Source organism: Bos taurus, chromosome 1 (genome assembly GCF_002263795.3).
Source record: "Bos taurus isolate L1 Dominette 01449 registration number 42190680 breed Hereford chromosome 1, ARS-UCD2.0, whole genome shotgun sequence".
NCBI classification, from domain to species: domain Eukaryota; kingdom Metazoa; phylum Chordata; class Mammalia; order Artiodactyla; family Bovidae; genus Bos; species Bos taurus.
Window position 1 is genome coordinate 127999946 of NC_037328.1, and position 23718 is coordinate 128023663.

The 23718-nt window shown below is 34.5% G+C and overlaps 1 protein-coding gene across 3 annotated transcripts in view; it reads right to left on the bottom strand.

Moving 5' to 3' along the window:
* Positions 1 to 6631: 6631 nt before the first annotated feature.
* SLC25A36 (solute carrier family 25 member 36) overlaps positions 6632 to 23718 on the bottom strand; it is a 36059-nt gene continuing 18972 nt past the window's right edge. For 2 of the 3 annotated variants that reach the window (XM_010801537.4, XM_015473196.3), the window contains 4 exons: positions 22171 to 22271; positions 14433 to 14499; positions 11746 to 12035; positions 6632 to 10530 (listed from right to left, as the gene is read on the bottom strand). In XM_010801537.4, coding sequence (XP_010799839.1) covers positions 10337 to 10530; positions 11746 to 12035; positions 14433 to 14499; positions 22171 to 22271 — 652 coding nt within the window. In that variant the 3' untranslated portion in view covers positions 6632 to 10336. The remainder of the gene's footprint in view (positions 10531 to 11745; positions 12036 to 14432; positions 14500 to 22170; positions 22272 to 23718) is intronic. The other variant, NM_001192254.1, reaches the window with a different exon arrangement.

Consider the following 23718-nt stretch of genomic DNA (forward strand, 5'->3'; position numbering starts at 1 on the left):
AATACTTGAGGAGATAATAGTTGAAAACTTCCCTAAAATGGTGAAGGAAATAATCACCCAAGTCCAAGAAACCCAGAGAGTCCCAAACAGGATAAACCCAAGGCAAAACACCCCAAGACACATATTAATCAAATTAACAAAGATCAAACACAAAGAACAAATATTAAAAGCAGTAAGGGAAAAACAACAAGTAACACACAAGGGGATTCCCATAAGGATAACAGCTGATCTTTCAATAGACTCTTCAGGCCAGGAGGGAATGATAAGACATACTTAAAGTGATGAAAGAAAACAACCTACAGCCCAGATTACTGCACCTAGCAAGGATCTCATTCAAATATGAAGGAGAAATCAAAAGCTTTACAGACAAGCAAAAGCTTAGAGAATTCAGCACCACCAAACCAGCTCTCCAACAAATGCTAGAGATCTTCTCTAGAGAGGAAACACAAAAAGGGTGTATAAACTTGAACCCAAAACAATAAAGTAAATGGCAATGGGATCATACTTATCAATAATTACCTTAAATGTAAATGGGTTGAATGCCCCAACCAAAAGACAAAGACTGGCTGAATGGATACAAAAACAAGACTCCTATATATATTGTCTACAAGAGACCCACCTCAAAACAGGGGACACATACAGACTGAAAGTGAAGGGCTGGAAAAAGATATTCCATGCATATAGAGACCAGAAGAAAGCAGGAGTAGCAATACTCATATCAGATAAAATAGATTTTAAAACAAAGGCTGTGAAAAGAGACAAAGAAGAACACTACATAATTCTCAAAGGATCAATCCAAGAAGAAGATATAACAATTATAAATATATACGCACCCAACATAGGAGCACCGCAATATGTAAGACAAATGATAACAAGTATGAAAGGGGAAATTAACAATAACACAGTAATAGTGGGAGACTTTAATATCCCACTCACACCTATGGATAGATCAACTAAATGGAAAATTAACAAGGAAACACAAACTTTGAATGATACAATGGACCAGTTAGACCTAATTGATATGTATAGGACATTTCACCCCAAAACAATGAATTTCACCTTTTTCTCAAGCACACACGGAACCTTCTCTAGGATAGATCACATCCTGGGCCATAAATCTAGCCTTGGTAAATTCAAAAAAACGGAAATCTTTCTAAGCATCTTTTCTGACCACAATGCAGTACGATTAGATCTCAATTACAGGAGAAAAACTATTAAAAATTCCAACATATGGAGGCTGAACAACATGCTGCTGAATAACCAACAAATCACAGAAGAAATCAAAAAAGAAATCAAAATATGCATAGAAATGAATGAAAATGAAAACAAAACAACCCCAAACCTGTGGGACACTGAAAAAGCAGTGCTTAGGGGAAAGTTCATAGCAATACAGGCATACCTCAAGAAACAAGAAAAAAGTCAAATAAATAACCTAACTCTACAGCTAAAGCAACTAGAAAAGGAAGAAATGAACCTCAGGGTTAGTAGAAGGAAAGGAATCTTAAAAATTAGGGCAGAAATAAATGCAAAAGAAACAAGAGACCATAGCAAAAATGAACAAAGCCAAAAGCTGGTTCTTTGAAAGGATAAATAAAATTGACAAACCATTAGCCAGACTCATCAAGAAACAAAGGGAGAAAAATCAAATCAATAAAATTAGAAATGAAAATGGAGAGATCACAACAGACAACACAGAAATACAAAGGATCATAAGAGACTTCAGTTCAGTTCAGTTCAGTCGCTCAGTTGTGTCCGACTCTTTGTGATCCCAAGAATCACAGCACGCCAGGCCTCCCTGTCCATCACCAACTCCCAGAGTTCACCCAGACTCACGTCCATCGAGTCAGTGATGCCATCCAGCCATCTCATCCTCCGTCGTCCCCTTCTCCTCCTGTCCCCAATCCCTCCCAGCATCAGAGTCTTTTCCAATGAGTCAACTCTTCGCATGAGGTGGCCAAAGTACTGGAGTTTCAGCTTTAGCATCATTCCTTCCAAAGAAATCCCAGGGCTGATCTCCTTCAGAATGGACCGGTTGGATCTCCTTGCAGTCCAAGGGACTCTCAAGAGTCTTCTCCAACACCAGAGTTCAAAGGCATCAATTCTTCGGCGCTCAGCCTTCTTCACAGTCCAACTCTCACATCCATACATGACCACAGGAAAAACCATAGCCTTGACTAGATGAACCTTTGTTGGCAAAGTAATGTCTCTGCTTTTGAATATGCTATCTAGGTTGGTCATAACCTTCCTTCCAAGGAGTAAGTGTCTTTTAATTTCATGGCTGCAGTCACCATCTGCAGTGATTTTGGAGCCCCCCAAAAATAAAGTCTGACACTGTTTCCACTGTTTCCCCATCTATTTCCCATGAAGTGATGGGGCCAGATGCCATGATCTTCGTTTTCTGAATGTTGAGCTTTAAGCCAACTTTTTCACTCTCCACTTTCACTTCCATCAAGAGGCTTTTCAGTTCCTCTTCACTTTCTGCCATAAGGGTGGTGTCATCTGCATATCTGAGGCGATTGACATTTCTCCCAGCAATCTTGATTCCAGCTTGTGTTTCTTCCAGTCCAGCGTTTCTCATGATGTACTCTGCATAGAAGTTAAATAAGCAGGGTGACAATATACAGCCTTGACGTACTCCTTTTCCTATTTGGAAACAGTCTGTTGTTCCATGTCCAGTTCTAACTGTTGCTTCCTGACCTGCATACAAATTTCTCAAGAGGCAGATCAGGTGGTCTGGTATTCCCATCTCTTGAAGAATTTTCCACAGTTTATTGTGATCCACACAGTCAAAGGCTTTGGCATAGTCAATAAAGCAGAAAGAGATGTTTTTCTGGAACTCTCTTGCTTTTTCCATGATCCAGCGGATATTGGCAATTTGATCTCTGGTTCCTCTACCTTTTCTAAAACCAGCTTGAACATCAGGAAGTTCACGGTTCACATATTGCTGAAGCCTGGCTTGGAGAATTTTGAGCATTACTTTACTAGCATGTGAGATGAGTGCAATTGTGCGGTAGTTTGAGCATTCTTTGCCATTGCCTTTCTTTGGGATTGGAGACTATCAGCAATTACACGCCAATAAAATGGACAACATGGAAGAAATGGACAAATTCTTAGAAAAGTACAACTTTCCAAAACTGAACCAAGAAGAAATAAAAAATCTTAACAGACCCATCACAAGCACAGAAATTTCAAACTGTAATAAAAAATCTTCCAGCAAACAAAAGCCCAGGTTCAGATGGCTTCACAGCTGAATTCTACCAAAAATTTAGAGAAGAGCTAACACCTATCCTACTCAAACTCTTCCAGAAAATTGCAGAGGAAGGTAAACTTCCAAACTCATTCTATGAGGCCACCATCACCCTAATACCAAAACCTGACAAAGATGCCACAGAAAAAGAAAACTACAGGCCAACATCACTGATAAACATAGATGTAAAAACCCTTAACAAAATTCTAGCAATCAGAATTGAACAACACATTAAAAAGATCATTCACCATGACCAAGTGGGCTTTAACCCAGGGATGCAAGGATTCTTCAATATCTGCAAATCAATCAATGTAATACACCACATTAACAAATTGAAAAATAAAAGCCATATGATCATCTCAATAGATGCAGAGAAAGCCTTTGACAAAATTCAGCATCCATTTATGATAAAAACTCTCCAGAAAGCAGGAATAGAAGGAACATATCTCAACATAATAAAAGATACATATGACAAACCCACAGCAAACATTATCCTCAATGGTGAAAAATTGAAAGCATTTCCCCTAAAGTCAGCATCAAGACAAGGGTGCCCACTTTCACCACTACTATTCAACACAGTTTTGGAAGTTTTGGCCACAGCAATCAGAGCAGAAAAAGAAATAAAAGGAATCCAAATTGGAAAAGAAGTAAAACTCTCACTGTTTTCAGATGTCATGATCCTCTACATAGAAAACCCTAAAGACTCCACCAGAAAATTACTAAAGCTAATCAATGAATACAGTAAAGTTGTAGGATATAAAATTAATACACAGAAATCCCTTGCATTCCTATACACTAATAATGAGAAAATAGAGAAATTAAGGAAACAATTCCATTCACCATTGCAATGAAAAGAATAAAATACTTAGGAATATATCTACCTAAAGAAACTATAAAGACCTATATATAGGAAACTATAAAACACTGGTGAAAGAAATCAAAGAGGACACTAATAGATGGAGAAATATACCATGTTCATGGATTGGAAGAATCAATATAGTGAAAATGAGTATACTACCCAAAGCAATCTATAGATTCAATGCAATCCCTATTAAGCTACCAACGGTATTTTTCACAGAGCTAGAACAAATAATTTCACAATTTATATGGAAATACAAAAAACCTCGAATAGCCAAAGCAATCTTGAGAAAGAAGAATGGAACTGGAGGAATCAACCTGCCTGACTTCAGGCTCTACTACAAAGCCACAGTCATCAAGACAGTATGGTACTGGCACAAAGACAGAAATATAGATCAATGGAACAAAATAGAAAGCCCAGAGGTAAATCCACGCACCTATGGACACCTTATCTTTGACAAAAGAGGTAAGAATATACAATGGATTAAAGACAATCTCTTTAACAAGTGGTGCTGGGAAAACTGGTCAACCACTTGTAAAAGACTGAAACTAGAACACTTTCTATACACAAAAATATACCTAAAATGGATTAAAGATCTAAATGTAAGACCAGAAACTATAAAACTCCTAGAGGAGAACATAGGCAAAACACTCTCCGACATACATCACAGCAGGATCCTCTATGACCCACCTCCCAGAATATTAGAAATAAAAGCAAAAATAAACAAATGGGACCTAATTAAACTTAAAAGCTTCTGCACAACAAAAGAAACTATAAGCAAGGTGACAAGACAGCCTTCAGAATGGGAGAAAATAATAGCAAACAAAGCAACTGACAACTAATCCTAAAAATATACAAGCAACTCCTACAGCTCAATTCCAGAAAAATAAACAACCCAGTCAAAAAATGGGCCAAAGAATTAAATAGACATTTCTCCAAAGAAGACATACAGATGGCTAACAAACACATGAAAAGATGCTCAACATCACTCATTATCAGAGAAATGCAAATCAAAACCACAATGAGGTACCATTTCACGCCAGTCAGAATGGCTGTGATCCAAAAGTCTACAAGCAATAAATGCTGGAGAGGGTGTGGAGCAAAGGCAACCCTTACACTGTTGGTGGGAATGCAAACTAGTACAGCCACTATGGAGAACAGTGTGGAGATTGCTTAAAAACTGGAAATAGAACTGCCTTATGACCCAGCAATCCCACTGCTGGGCATACACACCGAGGAAACCAGAATTGAAAGAGACACGTGTACCCCAATGTTCATCGCAGCACTGTTTATAATAGCCAGGACATGGAAGCAACCTAGATGTCCATCAGCAAATGAATGGATAAGAAAGCTGTGGTATATATACACAATGGAGTATTACTCAGCCATTAAAAAGAATACATTTGAATCAGTTCTAATGAGGTGGATGAAACTGGAGCCTATTATACAGAGTGAAGTAAGCCAGAAAGAAAAACACCAATACAGTATACTAACGCATATATATGGAATTTAGAAAGATGGTAATAATAACCATGTAAACGAGACAGCAAGAGACACAGATGTATAGAACAGTCTTTTGGACTCTGTGGGAGAGGGAGAGGGTGGGATAATTTGGGAGAATGGCATTGAAACATGTATAATATCATATACGAAATGAATCACCAGTCCAGGTTCGATGCATGATACTGATGCTTGGGGCTGGTGCACTGGGACGACCCAGAGGGATGGTACGGGGAGGGAGGAGGGAGGGGGGTTAGGGATGGGGAACACGTGTATACCTGTGGCAGATTCATGTTGATGTATGGCAAAACCCAATATTGTAAAGTAATTAACCTCCAATTAAAATAAATAAATTTATATTAAAAAAATCATAAATTCAGATTCCTTCCTCTATCACAGCTCCTGGTAACTGGTAGTGAACACACATTCACAACATTTAAACTCGAGACATTTGAGCTAAGTCATACCAACTTCAACCATTATTTTGCCAGTATCTTCACTCTATATACTATTTCAGTTTTCACAAAGAATACTGTAAGGAGGCTAAACAATGCCAGCTTTAGGCAAATTGAGAAAAGGAACATGGCAAATTTTTCCTGGTTTCCTTACCAAAAAAATTAGGTGAAGTTTGATGGTTGCTACAATTTGGGAAAATCTAAAAAAACCAAAACAGACAAAACATAAAGTGGATAGGCACTACAAACACTTACAAATGTATTTCAATCTACCACATGTGGATTCATTCAGCTATTCTAACAAGTTTCCAGCTCTTTTCGAGTTTAATTTTTAATATTCTTAGTTTTCTCAAAGGATGAAACTAGAAATTTCTTCCTGAACTAAGAGTGGGATCACTTGACCTTTTAATTGCCAGAGACATCTATCACTAAGTCTAGCAGGTGGGACACTAACAATTGGAAAAAAAAAGGCAATGCACTTTTGCTCTACACATAATCATAAGAAAGTATGATTATATTCTTACCATACCAAATATTAGGATACATTATATGAAACTAAAAAATGAGACATTGGATTTTCATAAGTATATTTTAATTTTTTGAATTTTAACAACTCAAATGAAATTCAGCTAGTTAACATAAATACAGAGTAAATGCACATAATTTACAGCCACATAACAGGAATGCAATAGCAAACCTCACATAAATGGTCAAAGAATATCAACTCTTTGAAGTTGTTTAGCTACAACTGACAGGTCATAATTTAAATGTTCACATATGCAGGGGTACACATTCAAAATGTTTATTAACACAAAAACCGAGTAAAAGAGGAATCTTCAGTTTCTAAAAGGAGTAGCATAAAAAGCAGAGTATAGATTGAGAAATGTAAGGGCACAATGGAGAAGAGATTTGTGTAAGCTGAAAGTCTGTACACTGTATTAAATACTTTTAATTAAAATCCCTTTCCAATTTAAATCATTTAGAAATATCTGTATTCTTAGGAATGTTGAAGTCATGATCAATACTAGAGAAAAAGGCTGAACTATTACATCCACCAGCCCCAAAGGGGTCCTGATAGTACTAACAGTCTGGGCAGAAGGGCATGTAAACAACAAAAGACAGCACAGACAATGCCGGAAGATTACAGGATAAACTGATTCCTAGCACTTAATTCTTTCAAGGTCAAATCAATATTTTCAGTGATCTAAAACAAATCTAAAAAATGCTGACATATTTATACTCCAGTAAAAGAGTAAACACTCATTATTCTTAATAACCCAAACTCAGCTAGTCCTAATATAACCATGCTATTCCATAATGGGCATTTGGTTTTAGGAGACAGAGACATAGTTAAATAATGTAAATGATATTCTCTCTTGGTGTCAGTTTAAAAAAATCAATTACTTGGGGGTCCCATCTAGTAAGATTGGTTCCGCAAAGTAACACACATAAGGAAAACCAAGCTTTGGTGACAGTTTTTTTCCCTGGATTTAAAAGCACTGTGTGGTACCCCACAATCACAGGTTGGTGATTCTCAGATGTGCACTTGGAAATCTAGTAAATTGTTTCTGTGAGCCAGAAGTACCAGAGTTTTATCTGCTGCTCTATGAATATGCTCTTCAGTGTGTACCGCTTTAAACTGAAAGGATCAATTCCATTTTCTGAGAAGATTCTCAAATAAAAGTACATACCAATTTGAAGAGTGCTGACTACCTTTATACAGTAATAAAGTTATCTGATAGATGAAAATAAAACACAGAATAAAAAAAAGTTTCAATGCTTTTTCTTTTTAAATGTCTACACCCCCCCCAAAAAAAAAAAAAACCACCTCCCAAGAAATGTTTCAGACAGACTTTATATACAATTTATATATATATATATATATATATTTTGTTAAATTATCTCTGTCATAAACTGCAGCAGATTGTACTTTTGGGGGGACAAAACAATTAAACATCATCGCTCCTTTCCAGTTGTTGCACAAAGAAACAAAGTCTGAGACTCTAAGATCCTTTTCTTCCAGCACAGAAATATACTCACTTTTAAAAGCTGAACACAATGCACTAAAAGGTCAAGGTCAATACAAACACAAACAGGAACAGAATATGAGTTCATCCTTGAAGGACACTTGTTATGAATTTGCTACAACTAAATAAGATGTTCCTTAGTTGCTGGTTTTCATATCATTCTTAACCATTTGTGGGTATTCAGATCACTAAATTATTGAGTCTCTTGTACATTCGATACAACTAATGTTTACAGATCTTCACAAGGCAAATGGCACTGTATTAGGCAGTATAAGCGGCACCTGAAAATCAAAACACTATAGGCTGACACTTTCACTACAGATTTAAGTTATAAACCCTATTACTGCTTTCTTTTTTTGGCATGTTTCTCACAATAAATGTCAAAGCTGATATGAATAATCCCAAAGGTAATGAAACTGAATTTGCCTTTGGTCTCCAAATAGACTGGAATACTAATTCCAATCGAAGCACCTCAAAAACATCCAGTTACTGTTGATTACAAGGAAGTTAAGAAGGTGGAGGAATTTAACAGGGCACTGCGTTTCACTGGTGACAGCAGAGAAAGCTTGCAATGACATGCTACGTTTTTTAATGTTAGGGGCACTGGAGTACACATAAGAATACTTAAAACATTTATTATATTAAAGATCCCCCAAACAATATACCTAAATCCCAGAAAAAAATGTTATGAATACTGTTTCTGCCTAATACATTAACCAACGTTTTAAAAAAATAATCCAACATGGGAATCCTCTCCTACTCACACCCCCCACCCCCAACCTCCCAAAAGGCCACAAAGTGCATTCACAAAGAGTCATTCTTAAGATAAAGCCATTGCACACAATGCACAGTTCATGTGTACTGAAATGAGTACCACACTGGAGTTCAATGGTATAAGCTTCATACACCAGTATAGCAACAACCATGAGCAAAAGTCTTTAATATTATAGACTTACAGCAAGTATCTTCACAAGGGCCATACATATAATACAGTATTAAAAGGTGCAGTTGATCTCAACAGCAAAATGTAAAAGCTATCTCTTGTTAATACACTTAATCTGAATTAACTTGCATTTTTTTATGATTTACCATTCAAGAAATTAGGATGGAATAAATTTCTTATGCAAAGTAGTTTGTTCATTTATAAAACTATAAGTCAATTAGGATCACTATCCACTCAATCAGATAACAGAGGCCCTTCTTCTATAAATGTTTATGCTGCCCTGGATACTTATATAATGTTGCCTTAAGAAGAAAAACACCTTTTAAAGGCAAAGCTGAAAACTACCATTTTCTCTACTAAATAACGCAATGTATGAAGATCTTCCAGAAATAATCCAAAGGTTCAAATTCTTAATGTGAAACCAGAGAAAGATCTAGAAGCAGTACATTTTTTTTCACTTTAAGAAAATGATACCTAGGTATGATGGGTGATAATTCAACTTCATAATTAATAAGTCACTGAAGAGACACTGCATTCATTCATGTATCATTAGGTTAGACAAGATAAGAGAACATGCTCAAGTTGTCAAAATGGCCAAGATCAACATTTTGCTGGCTTATTTTGTCCCAATCTATTACCATTTGAGTTGATACACTGGGCAATTTTAGTGTTCACACTGGGCTAAACATAACACACCTGTGAGCAGTAGAAACCAACACATTTTTAAACTAAAAGCAAGCACAATATTTAGATACTACTTCTTTTGTCAAAAACAGTGACTACTAATACCAAACAATTAACTTTAAAATACAGTGCCAAATCCTCTCAAGGAAATGTAAATACTAGTATTGTTACTTTCCAATTTCATAGGAACTATACAGAAGTGGGATGTTAGAAATTTACAACCGTTAATACTTTCTTTGGATAGTTCTAGTATATAGTTACGGATGGCTTTGTCTAGAAGACTGGAAAAGTGCTCATGGAATAAACACTGTACTCTGGTTGCCATAAATCAACAAAATGCCAATAGTATCCTGTGGCTGTGACAGAGAAAATGGCAATTTTGAGGAAGGAGTGCTTCTAAAGGCTTTTTCTTGGAGGCAGCCACGGTTTTTTCCCCCCACATTACTAAAAAGACTAAGTAATGTGGTTACAATTACTTTAATTCCTACAAGCAAACTTCCACTTAGGCATAGTTCCATGTTCCCACGCTATTTTCCTTCTGTCCGCCATGCTGGCTTTGGTGCTCCATGGTCCAATTTCTCTTTTGGTCTTCCCTCTTTACAGCGTAGCAGTTTGGCGGTGCTATCCATTGAGCAGGTAGACCACCAACTCATAGGTGGCCATCATAATGGCTGTGTTTGGAATCTGTCTCACCAGATGAGTTGTCAGACCACGGTAAAGAGACCCATAGCCTTCTTCTTGAACAAGCAAAGATAATGTCTGAAAAAAGGATCTATACTTTGTTCCCTCTTCACGCAGTCTTGTTCTTACAACTTCTGTATAGGGGAAAAAAAAAAGTCATTTTATGTAAAATGTTAATAATATCTTTATACCCTCCTAATATTGAGCACATTCCATTTATTAGATTGTAAGCGTGAGCTCAGAATAAGCGAGGAGTGATTTTTTTAAATGTAACTTACTGACACTAGTTATTTTAACAACACCAAACTCCTAAGTTAGCTAGCTAAAATCATGCATATTAATTATAAAATTTCATAGGTTCCTGAATGGAACCTATGAAAGAAGACAGAATAAACAAAAGTATCTGCTGCATACTAGATATAGATAAAAGGGAGAAAAGATGTGATTAAAAAAAAAAGGTAGAACAGGAATGATTAAAAAAAAAGGTAGAACAGGAAAGAGATTACAGGTGGTATCAAAGATGAACAGAGGACTTGCCTGGTGGTATACTGGATAGGAATCTGCCTGCCAATGCAGGGGCCATGGGTTTGATCCCTGGTCGGGACACATTCCACATGCCAAGGAACAACTAAGCCTGCGTGCTGCAACTACTGAGCCATGTGCACCTAGAGCCTGCGCTCCACAACAAGGAAGACAGCGCAATGAAAAGCCCCCGAGCTCACCAAAACCATGAGCAGCCTCTGCTCGCCACAACTAGGAAAGCTCTCATGCAGCAACAAACATAAACAAATCTTAGGGGGAAAAAAAGCCTTATGCTACTCATACATATTAAACCCCATTATGATGAACTGTATTGTTATACTATAATTCAATAAAATGGTAAAATGTTCTAATAAATGGGCCACTGGCTGAAGTGGGAAAATATTTCAGAGTTAATGGATTTACTCATACACATTCAGGGTTTCCCTGGTGGCTCAGTGTGAAGAATTCTCCTGCCAATGCAGGAAATGTGGGTTCAAGCCCTGGGTTGGGAAGATCGCCTAGAGAAGGAAACTGCAACCCACTACAGGCTGGATGGCATCACTGACTCAATGGACGTGAGTCTGGGTGAACTCTGGGAGTTGGTGATGGACAGGGAGGCCTGGCGTGCTGGGACTCATGGGGTCGCAAAGAGTCGGACACAACTGAGCGACTGAACTGAACTGAACTGAACAGTATTCTTGCCTGGGAAACCCCATGGAAAGTAGTGCCTGGCAGGCTACAAAGACTTGGACATGACTGAGAGTCATGCGAAGAGCTGGACATGACTGAGCAACTGAGTAACAACATACATCATCCCGTCTTCCTACCGTGTGGATATGCTATACTCGTGGCACATGTTTTTGAGGTGGCGGCAGCTAGCATCATTCCCACAAAATCGGACACTTCTTTTACAGACTCTTCTTCATTTTCCATTGTAGAAGCAATCTTATATTCCAGTAGTTTTTGCTTAATACTTTCATATATAACAAAATGGATAACAGTCTCTGATATGCCAGCATATGAAGCAGACATGCCCCTATAAAATCCTCTAAGTCCATCTGTCTGATACACTTTACGGACACACTCGAAAGCACCCATTCGCTTTTCCCCACGGTTCCTGAAAAGCAAAAAGGAAAAAAATCTTATTAACATAAAGTAGTACAGGTTTTTAAATAAAGTAAATACAATATACAGGAAGAGGCCACTATAGTCAAGAGTAACCCTCTTTAATTCATGAGGAAGTACAAATGAGAATTTAAAAACATCTAGAGTTCCTATTCTTTTGTCTCAAATCTGTCACATCAGACAGATAACTTATAAGGTAGTTTATTTTACTGAATGCAAAACACACTACATTGAATCTCCAGTTTCATTGAAGTTTGTATTGTAGGAATAAGCAACAAAATCCACCATGACTGCAGCTCAAGAGAAAAACAAAATAAAAACCCCTCACATTATATTAAATGCAGTTCTAAGTTGAGAAGATTTCTTTAGCATTTAATAACACATAAAAAGAATGACTGAGACACCAATGACAACAGAATATTAAGAAGTACAATTAAGGTAATTTCAGTGCACCTGAGGGATTCTTCCAAGCCCACCCAATTTCTCCCCAAAAGTCACTGGGTGAATTTAAGTCAAATTTTCTATGATCCTTTGAAGGTAATGGCTGTCTCTTTTACCTCAGTAAATAGTGAATGAGGACTTCTACAGTTATCAAGTATTTATTGAGCACTGTGCCCAAGACAACTTTCTTAGTGCTGCTTAAGGGTGCAGCATCTACTCTTGGATATAATTTTGAGTTCATAAAAATATTTATTACCTTCATTATGATTCCCTCAATAGAACTTTATCTGTAAGAAATGGGTTTAAACTCTACCCACAGGGAAAGAAATAGAAAAGTTGACTGTTTATAAATTATATACAATCTGCTTATGATGTAACAAAATAAAATCACAACTAAGACACCCACCTGATAACCTACAGATAACCTCCAACTTTATAAACTAGTAACTGTCTTGAGTAACTATCCTCAACTAATGGTACTGAATAAATACCTTCTTGGTTGAGTGATCCATGCAACCAACTGTAATTAGTTTCGGCTGTCAGACTCTTTCTTACAAGAAAGTTAAGAGAGCTCTAAGTCCTAAAGGATAACATGCAAACATATCCGTCCTATTCTCGGTCTCAGTGTTGGAAGGCAGCACACCTTCAAATCAACCTTTCATTAACCCTACTCCTAAGCCTAAAAAATTGTGCTGGCTTTACTATTACTTTTCACCTAAATCTACCCTCTAAATACTGAAGCATACATTCCCCTGGTAGTTTATAATAGTACAATACAGACTGGCATCTCATACTTTTTAACCTTTGGGTTATCTTATCTACCACTACCTTTCAGTTCTCTGACTTCAAAATAAACTTTGAGTCTTGCCATAACACTGTACTTAAGGTTTCACTAAAAATTATTCCAGATGAAACAACGACTAGACATTTCAAGTTTCCAAGTGACATACAATTCCACATGACAAAATGCAGAAAACATATCTTTAGGCAGGCATAATTGTTAAAAGATTTCTTAGATCAGTTTTATTTATAATCTACAAGATTAACACTAGGCTTCCCAAACCCTAAAATATAAGAAACAGTGAAAATCTTTTATATAAAGCCTACTTCAGGCTAAAGAGTTAAATTAGTTTCAAAACTATTAATGTGATTATTATTATTACAACACACCAGACAGGATCATCTCTCTCCTTAAAAAAGTGCTACCCTCTCCCCATCCTTCATTCTGAAGGCCAATGGGAGCTGAGACGGCAGGACTCTAAGCTATACCGCTTCTGGCCTTTCTCTCAGTTCCCAGAACCTGCCACAGGCACTAAACTTAAAGATATGTGAGGTGTGCACTGACTAGTGCCTCTGCTTAAAATGGGTTCAAAAACCATTCATTGACTATTCCACTAAAATTGGTCCTCACTGTTTCCAGAGATATCTCTAGAACCTACCAGTACCTGTTCATTACAGATACACTGAATGAATGAATCTTGCTGCCATAAAGTGACTGGGGTAACAGATGAAGTTCATGAATACTTGAGAGCTAAATTCCATGCTAGAACACTCTGCTGTACAAGGTTCTTGAGTTTGAGCAATGATCTTCAAAGACTCAGTCTAGACTCACTGATCATGTAGTTAGTTAATTTAGGTATTTAGAAGGGTTGATTATAATCAAACATGGGGTGAATGAAAGTATCACTGCTCAAGCTAGATCAAGAGGTCCTTTTTCTTCTTTTACTGAAAAACACAATGCATAATATACTTTCTTTCCTAGAAATTCTCATACCTGCAATTAACATCACTTTTGCATCTGATGGTACACCTAAGTTTCAAAACCAAATAAAACAAATTCAGCAGCAAATGAGGGCAAAAACATGGTTGGATACCTGGCACTGAAATCTCACTGATATAAATTTATAGAAAAAATTTTGTTGAAGCCAACTTTAATGAATTAACATACCTTGCATCGAGCTGTAATCGAGTCTTTATAAGCCAAATGGGGTTGGTCGCTGTGATTGCGGTAAAACCTAAACAAACATGTTTAAAATGAACTCTGGTAAAAATGAAGAACACACTATTAACCTCAAGGTTTTTTAAAACTTTATGTAAGTCTATATTTTAAAAAATGCATATAAATATTTACCTATAAACTGATGTATGCTTTACACTTTTGTTTTACAAATCCATTCACAACCATGAACATTTATACTTTATTTTCAATTTAGTCTCAAATTCTGACTCATAACTAAAAAAATTTTTAAGAACAAAATCTGATTATATGTAATTCATCTTCCAATACATTCAGAATACCCTCTGGGCACCCTCTACTCTCTAAATTTAGAAACCCATTTTTGCAGACACATAGAAATTTTGTGTATTCTAGGGCTTTTTAGCATGCAAACTCTACAACAGCTACTTGGGGTCCAACTAACATCACAAATCACTATGTTCAAAATGGAGTCTACATAAACGTCAGCATTTACCAATATTTGATCTTAAGTTGACTATATGACGAAAGAATTATTGTTTGGCCTTATGAATACTTTATGTAACCATACACTTATTAATACTGTTAACATAATGGTATCACACAGATATGGTTTCTGTTAAAGAATTAAAAAGGGCAGATCTATTTTTTCATCCACTTAAAAACATACAAAAACTTAAACATACAAAAAGTTACAAATCAGAACTTCCCTTTCACTTTGAGACACTGAAGAGAGAAACTGAAGGTAGAAGGTAGCTTTATTATACTTTAAAACTAAAGTACTATGTATTAACTATCAGTGTGGAAGGGTGGTCCCCTAAGGTGGCTCATTTCAGGTAGTAAATTAAGATCTCTTCTATGTTTCTAGGCTAGTGCGTATCTTTTACTTGCTATCTTCCTAGAGCTACGGAAAAATAGCACATGAAATGCAATCTTGATGATGGAAATTTATGAAGATTGCCTCATCTATACAAAACAGGGTTTTCATAATATAATGCTTCTGAAATATTTAAGATTAGCTGCTACACAAATTTCATAGAATAACCTTTCATCAACCTACATTTATTCAATTGGCCTTTAAATTCAGTGAAAACTTACATGCAAAAATGTCTAAGGATCTTAACTGTTAATACTTTCTATCAAATACTAGCAGGTCAAGTACATTATTTTTAGAAAGGCTTTGAAATATAATCAGCACACTAATATTAGTAAAGTACTTTCAGGAACAAAAATGCTGTGGTACTACATTGTTTACTAATTGGAATTTAGTCTCACAGGTTCTTTCCCCTTCTATAATGTCAGATCATTAGCTAACTCAAATTGTACTCCTTTAAACCACTATATTAATACTGCAGAAATAGCCAGATGTTTCACAAAGAGATGCTCAAATTGAATCTATTATCAACTAAGATAAATGAAGCAAAAGTTTGGTTTAATAACTCCTTTAATAATTTTTTAATGATTATATAGTCTCCATTTCTCTTAAGTGCTTTTAATGCTACATACATACATATAAAACTAGAAAGGGATCAACAATTTTGTAAGAATCAGCCAATACCAAAACAATAAAAATTGAATGTGCTGAACAGGGTGTCAGGAAGATGTTTTAAAAGGTTCTTTTCATGCATATATTCTTGATAAAAGGAAAGAGAAGAAAACTATGAAACCAGATCAGTTTAAATATTTTATTTGGAATAGATTTGTGCATGGCCTGGCTTAATTAAGAATAAAGCCTCTTGAATCTCATTTTTCTAAGTGAAAAAGTCAAACTAAAGATATTTAAATTACATTGTATATTTAAATTACATTCTAAAGCAAACGTGAACCTGACATCAGAATTCTGATCATATCCCTAATTTAATAATTCTTTATTTTAAACCTAAATATCTGTATTAGCTAAATGTCTGTACAGTAATATTAGGAGTTTATCAACAAAAGGCCACTAAGCAGCACAAGCCAACAAAATACTCTGCATTACTCAAAATAGTTTTTATTAATTACTCTGTGGAAATTTTAAGGAAAAAATTTGCTTTTTATTAAACTTTGAAAGCCTAAAACTGGGTATCAAACTTAAGCATCAAAGCTTTCTAAAAAAATAAAGTTCTATGTCTAAAAATATAAACTGAGTACCTAAATTTATGAACACTCTTCCAAGTCTCAAATTCCTCAATTAGAGGCTGAAAAAACCCCATATATGAAAACTTAAAAATATTATAATACATATTTGTAATTATTACTAGGGATAAATTTTTAATTATCCATAATTAAGTTTTAATTGTGCTTTGTACATGTTAATAAACAATGATAGGAAGCAAACAACAGGTATTTCTCACTTAACTAAAATTCATTTCCAGATACAGACTCACCTATGGAACGTGACACACTAAAATTTAAGTGAAAGAATGACATCATCTTGTTCCTGAAGAGTCTGAGCTTACTACAGCTGGGACTCCCTCGCCCAGTAAAAAGCTAGCTCAATGAACACACTGCCTCACTGTCAGCGAACCATTAACGTAAAGAAAATAATCGATATATAATCCACAGGTTTTTTAGCTATTGTTCCTTTACCAGCTCTGGTCCTATTACATTCTTTTAACTGAAAACATTCTAATAAATTACAGAGACAGTATTAGGCTAATGAAATCTAGAAAACATAATCTATTAGTTAAAAAAAAAACAAGCAGGAAGAAACAAATTTATTACTACCTTTGAATTATATATGGTAAGGTGATTTGAAGCTGACAAACAGCTTAAGTTAAACACCTTCCTACTTCTTTTAAGATAAACATACACAAAGCTACTGGGAATGGTTCCCCTGAAATTTAGACATTTCCTATTACTTTTATTTTGGCATTAAAATTTTGTGACATTTTGATAATATGCTATTTCATATTAATATTCTGAGTACCCTGTTAAATATTAAAACTGACTTATCTATTTGTAGGTTAAAAAGAATCAATATTGCTCCAGTCAATAAAAGCAAAATGGCAATATACTGGCCATACTATTAGTAATATGGTTAATATTTTATTAGAAAGTTTAAGAAACCTTTTAAATGTAATTTTTAAAGTTTTGTTTCATTTAAGATTCTATTTGATAATGTAAACCAATTAAAAACCAGAACAACAGAAATCCACATAATAAACTTGCTGAAAATGTCTATTTCATTAAGTGAGTGATACCTGTAGTATTGCATTTGCAGTACTTTTTATTAACTTCTGTAAGAACAAAGCCCACCTAACCTTTGAAGAGAAATATATTAAAAACAAAACAAAACAAAAAAAACACAAAAAACTAATTAAAACTAAAATAAGATCCCATATATTCTTATCCCATATTTGGAAAGTAATGGTAGGTATTAAGATCAATGTTTTTGCAAGAAAGTAGAAAGCCAAGTATCAACAGACAAGAATGGAAAGCACTGTATTAGGCTTTTAAAACATGTTATACTAAACAAAGAGAACTACTATTTTCTAAAAGTTGTCAGATGGTATGATACCATTTACAGCTATGTAAATCTTAAATACTATTAAGGAATTCTTTGGAGGTCAAGGCTATTATGGCCAAGCTAAAGACCCCAGGCTTTTATTAACAATAACTGAAAAGTTACTCCATTCTTCCTTCTAGAAGGAGTATTATCAAGGAATCAGAATTAAAGTTTTATGAAATACTCAGATAATGCACACACAAATTCAGGAAATAAAAATTCATTTCCCGCCTTCTATTCAACAGCTATTATAAATTCCCAGGGTGTGTTTCTTATAACTAGAGGCTGCAAGAGATGCTCAGATCAGTACTCACGAGGTTTAAGTTAGTCCATATTTCTACAGGAAGTGACCTGCGGATGGGGAGCATGAGATGACACGATCTCACTCTTTTCTCGGGAGAAATGTACAGTAAATGCCTAAAATAGACACAGGCTTTTCTGTATCATAACAACAAGCAGTGACCTCATCAGAAACACGTGTACAAAATGAATCCCATTGGAAGGATTTGAGAAATATTTACTGTGAGATCTAACTTTTGAAAATTTTAAGTTAAAAAAGAAAAAGGAATATCAGAATGGGCCATAATTTTTTTGTTTTTAAAGTACCGAGTACTGAAAATTCTGCCATCTGTAGCAGTTTTGAGAGTCTAAATACTTACCCAAAAGAAGATCAATTCTGCCTTAATGAAAAAATGCTAACCTTGTCAAAGTGGAAATCTAAGAAAATATTCAGAGCAGACTGTCATATCCCATTTTCCTACCATTATTATTTACCATGCTCAGAGCTGAAATCACAAAATTTTCTGTTTTTTAACAATCAGCTTATTTGGTAAATCTAAAAACCACAACAACAAAAAACCCAGAGGAGTTCCTGGCAGTCCAGTGGTTAGGACTTGGCACTTTCACTGCCATGGGCCCAGCTCTGATCCCTGGTCAGGGAATCAAGATTCTGTAAGCCACACAGCATGGCCAAAAAATATTTAAATTAAATTAAAAAAAAATAAGTAAAAATTAAAAAAATAGAAAATTCAAGGAACTTCATTTTATAACTATAATTTTTTAAAAATGTAACATATAGGTGGCTACAATAGTACCTTTCACTTTCTGTACTATGATCAGTAATATTGCACATCCATTTTTATGAAATATTTTGTATTCAGTTTCTTGTGCTCTACGAAACAAAAAACAGGAAGAATGTTTACATGAAAACACACAAAACATCTAACCATCCATCTAGCTGAATAAACTGCCAGGGATAAATTATTTTAAAAAATATTTTATAATGTAAAACAAAATTTCTATTTAATGAGTAAAAATTTAACATTAAGCTTTAAGTCAAATAGAAAATGTACCTTGAACACTATTAACACAAACAAATAAAACCCACTAGTATCTAGGAAATGTTAAATGATTACATTATTGGTATTTAAAAAATTAAGCAATCACTGTGTAAATATATTATCCAATAAAAATCAGAATTCATTTCTCTTAAATCTATACTGTTGTATATAAAAGTATATATAACCCAGATAAAAACTTTGGAAGACTGGGAGTTACTATAGAAGAAAAAAATTTAATACTATTCTTTCTGTATACACATCTTTGTGTAGGTGTATACAGAGGGATATGCAAACTCATTTAAACAAAAACACACAAAGACCCTAAAGAAAATAAATACCCTTGATGATTAAGATATATTTAGTCTGCCAAAGGTCATATGTGGGGTGAGGGGGGAAGGTAGTGTAACAAAGTTACTATTACTTAACCTGATTAAGTAGCCTCACAACTAGAAAAAAATTTTTAATGCATGAAAATTTATAGCTCAAGTTGAGAGTTTACAAATTCTTACATTATTTCCTTGAAACACTAAAACAAATGAAAATAAGACAGCCTTTAAATAAACTGTCCTTTAAATTAAATAGGCTTAGTATTCAATTTCTATGAATAGAATGCAAAAGGCAACTTAACCAAGAGGTTACTTGGAATAAAAATTATGTACATGATTACTAAACCCTTAAGGCATATGCTATGTGATGTGGCAAAATCTTGCAGGCATTATCAACAGTGGTACATTTTTGATACTAAAGTGACAAGGTTAGCATTTTTTTGAATAGTAAGAAAACAAATTTTCAAATGGCTGCCTCTAAGCACTTTGCACCCCAAGTTCATATTTTGAAGACCTCTAAAAATGATCCTGAAGAAAAACCAGTCTAGATTATTACAAGAGTGAAGGGGGCCAAAGGCTACCTTAACAAGTCTGCACGGGACCATTCAGTTTCACCAACCATGTAGCTAGCTATAAAAACTGCAAAGCTAAATATTATTGCTCATGAACAGGTGCAAAGAAGCTCTGAAGGTGTAATTCTCAGAAAAAATCTAACTGCAAACAAATGGAAGAAGTATTTTCAAATTACACAAGTGTATAGTACAATATTCTCTGAACAATGTAAGTCTTTCAATTTACCAAAATTCAAGAAATTCAAGTTGGGAAATAGTATCAACGCATAGATAGAACAAGTTAATATTTGTACACATTTGAGAAAAAAAGTACAAAATGGCAATTCCACTGAAAATCTTTGCAATATGATACAAATACAGTAATAAATTTTGATGAGATAGTCTAATGAAAGATGTTCCAGTGGGAATTGGTTTTCTGAAACCCTAAATTTGCAATACTCAATATATTAACAACTATCCTCAACTTAAAATAATTGCTTACCTACTTTCTTGGCATCAAGTCTTTCAAAAAAGAAAGATTAACATTTCTTTACAATTTTCTGGGGTTAAAAAAACAAAAACATGAACACTGATAATCCAGAAATATATTCTTAAAGACCCTAACATAGTGGTTATATAGCTTGAAATTAGCCACTAACTTTATAGACTCAAATTTGGAGGGAAAAATCATATATATTCATATCCAACATTTATCAAAATACATTAAAAAAATCTAACTCTCTGTGGTATTAAAGAACTGATTCTCAAAATATAACCTATGTAGAGCAACCCACTCATTCTAAGAATACGGTAATGGAGAGTCACATAAACTATCTAACTTGCCTAAGATTTCTTTTCTTTGCTAAAGAGTATTTCACCATCTTGATCTTTAAAGCTTTACTTTCCAGTTTTAAAACTCTGTGAGTCAGTCAACAATAAACTAAATATAAAAAGCCATAAAAATAATTTGTAAGGTATGTACTAGATTGTATGGCTATTGACCTCTCGGAAATTAGTATTTCAAACTTACACTTAGTTCATTAATTATGTGGTTGAAATGGATCCAATTTATTTCTAAACAGAAAACAGTTAACTCATTATCAAACACCTGACATTCAATTTCTCAATCAACAGTTGAAAAAGGTAGTTATAATTTGCTTTATAAAGTCACAGCATAATTTAGAAATGTGAGGCATGATTAAATATGTGACAATCTCAGAACTATAGAGAATTTTCTGATGAGAAATAAAGGTCATGGCTTTGTCTAACATGCATGGCAGCAAATGATTTCAGAACCACATTGGTCAAACCAATCTCCCAGCTTATCTTTAATGGCAGTGCAGAGGTCCAGGACTAGCTGTTTTAATTCACAATCATATATTCTCATGAATGATGATGAAAGAGTTCCTGGAAACATTTCTAGAGCAAGCTTGTACACACACCTGGTGCACAGCTACATTTTCAGTGCTATCTTAGTGTGATTTATGTGGAATGCTAAACATATTTTTTAATACATACATTATAACAACAGTTATCAGTAATACACCACTCGCAAAAATTTCAGCATTTGAGCACAGGACAAAATGAATACTTTACCAAGAACTGCCGGCACATTTCAGACAGAAGCCAAAACATGCAGCAAAAAAGGAAAAGGCACTAACAGAAATTGAGGAGAAAAGAGTAAATTACAGCTCTGTAATTTTAAGTATAATTATGGTTGGATTCTTAAAACAGTTAAAAGTGATCACAAACTACACAAGACAATGTAAATATTATATTACCTGCATGTATTACAAACTTCTAAATACATAAATGCCAACTGACAACAGATTTTACATATACTATTTAATCAAATTTATGGTATACTAAAAAATGTAAAAATCATGCTTGCAGATGTGAATCAATGAAAGCACATTGCCTTAACTTTACAAGGTTAAATTCATCAAAAAGCAATATTAAGTCTCTAGGTATCAGAAAATTTTGTTTTTTAATATCATGTATTCATACCTGCCATTGCAGCTGAAATCATGTGTACCTGGGTAGAATCAGGATCAAATAAACCATTCAACTTTTCCTTGCAGTTTGAATAAGCAGCAAAGTATATGGCTCTAAAATAAAGATTTAAGTTTTGTCAATAAGCATGTTGCTTAATTCATAAGATTTAAATGGCATATAAATTGATCTTTATTATTTCAGAATCCAGAAATCTAAAAACATAATCTTAAGTTATTATTTACATTTTCATGTAATATCTACATATTTTTTAAAAAGACCATAAAGTATTTTTTGTATTGACTCGTTAAAGATAAACTTAAATGTAAAGCATTCTCAAACAGATGCTCATATCTCAATATTTTAACAGCAACTGACTGAAACAAAAAGTGTTTGTATAAGACTTTGATGATCAGAAAACACATGAATAGGCTGAAAGGCCTATACAGCACTAAGGGTAAGTTAAATACACCTAAGTAGATGTGATATGGGTATTTTATGTTGTTTTTGAAGAGAGGAAGGCAGAACTGACAAATAATCAAAGCGAATGTTCAACAATTTTGACACATTGAGCTACATATCAATCTATGCTACACAGAGAGTAGTTTACAGCATCCCTAAACCGACAGAACAACTGCAAAAGAAATCAGTCACACTGGGTCATATCAGGTATTCTAACATTTGTAAACACTGAATTAAATTTGTAAATATTTTCCCTGCTAACTTATTGTGACTTTACGCATTCAACTACCTCCTCACTGTTCATAGCCTTCGGGGCATTGAGTTACTTGCTGCTGTATCAAATATCTTGTTATTTTCCAACAATCCTGATTGTCTAAGAAGGGAAAGAGTAAACAAGTAAAAATGGGGCAAATGTCACTGTTGTGTGTTTCTTTAATGTGCTTAAGAAAATACGGAAGTCAATAAAACTGAAGATGAAACACTCTATTTCATAAAAAAAAAAAAGGATACACTGAATGATATCAAAGTAGTAAGAGGAATAAACACTGCATTACTAGATATGAATAAGAAAAAATGCACCCTCATGAGAAAACGGGCAAGGAATATGCATATGTAATTCACAGAAGAGAGATACAAATGAAAAACAGTTACGAGGAGGAGGACATGAAAGCACCAAAATAAAACATGTATTAAAACAGTGAAAATCATGGCTAGTCTATTTGGCAAGTATTAAAATACATGGAGAGTTGCCAACATTTGTAATATGTGGATAAAGAACAACTAATTCCCTACTTGAGAATAAAAGGATGGCATGCCTTTTCAGAGGGATCTGAGCAATATTCGCTAACTTTAAATGTTCATATGCCCTTCTGTCCAGAAATTCTACTTTTAGGTAACTATCCTAAAGAAAAATATTTGCTTAAGTACTCACAGATAAAGGCACAGCTATGTTTCCAAAACCATTGTTTTTAACAGCAAGAATCTGGAAATAAATCTAAAGGTTTACAAATAAGGGGGTCAATCACACTATACAAGTTTTAAAAAACTCAGCGATTTTCATGGAAAAAGCTTCAAGAAAAATTTGGTGAAATAGTTCAATAG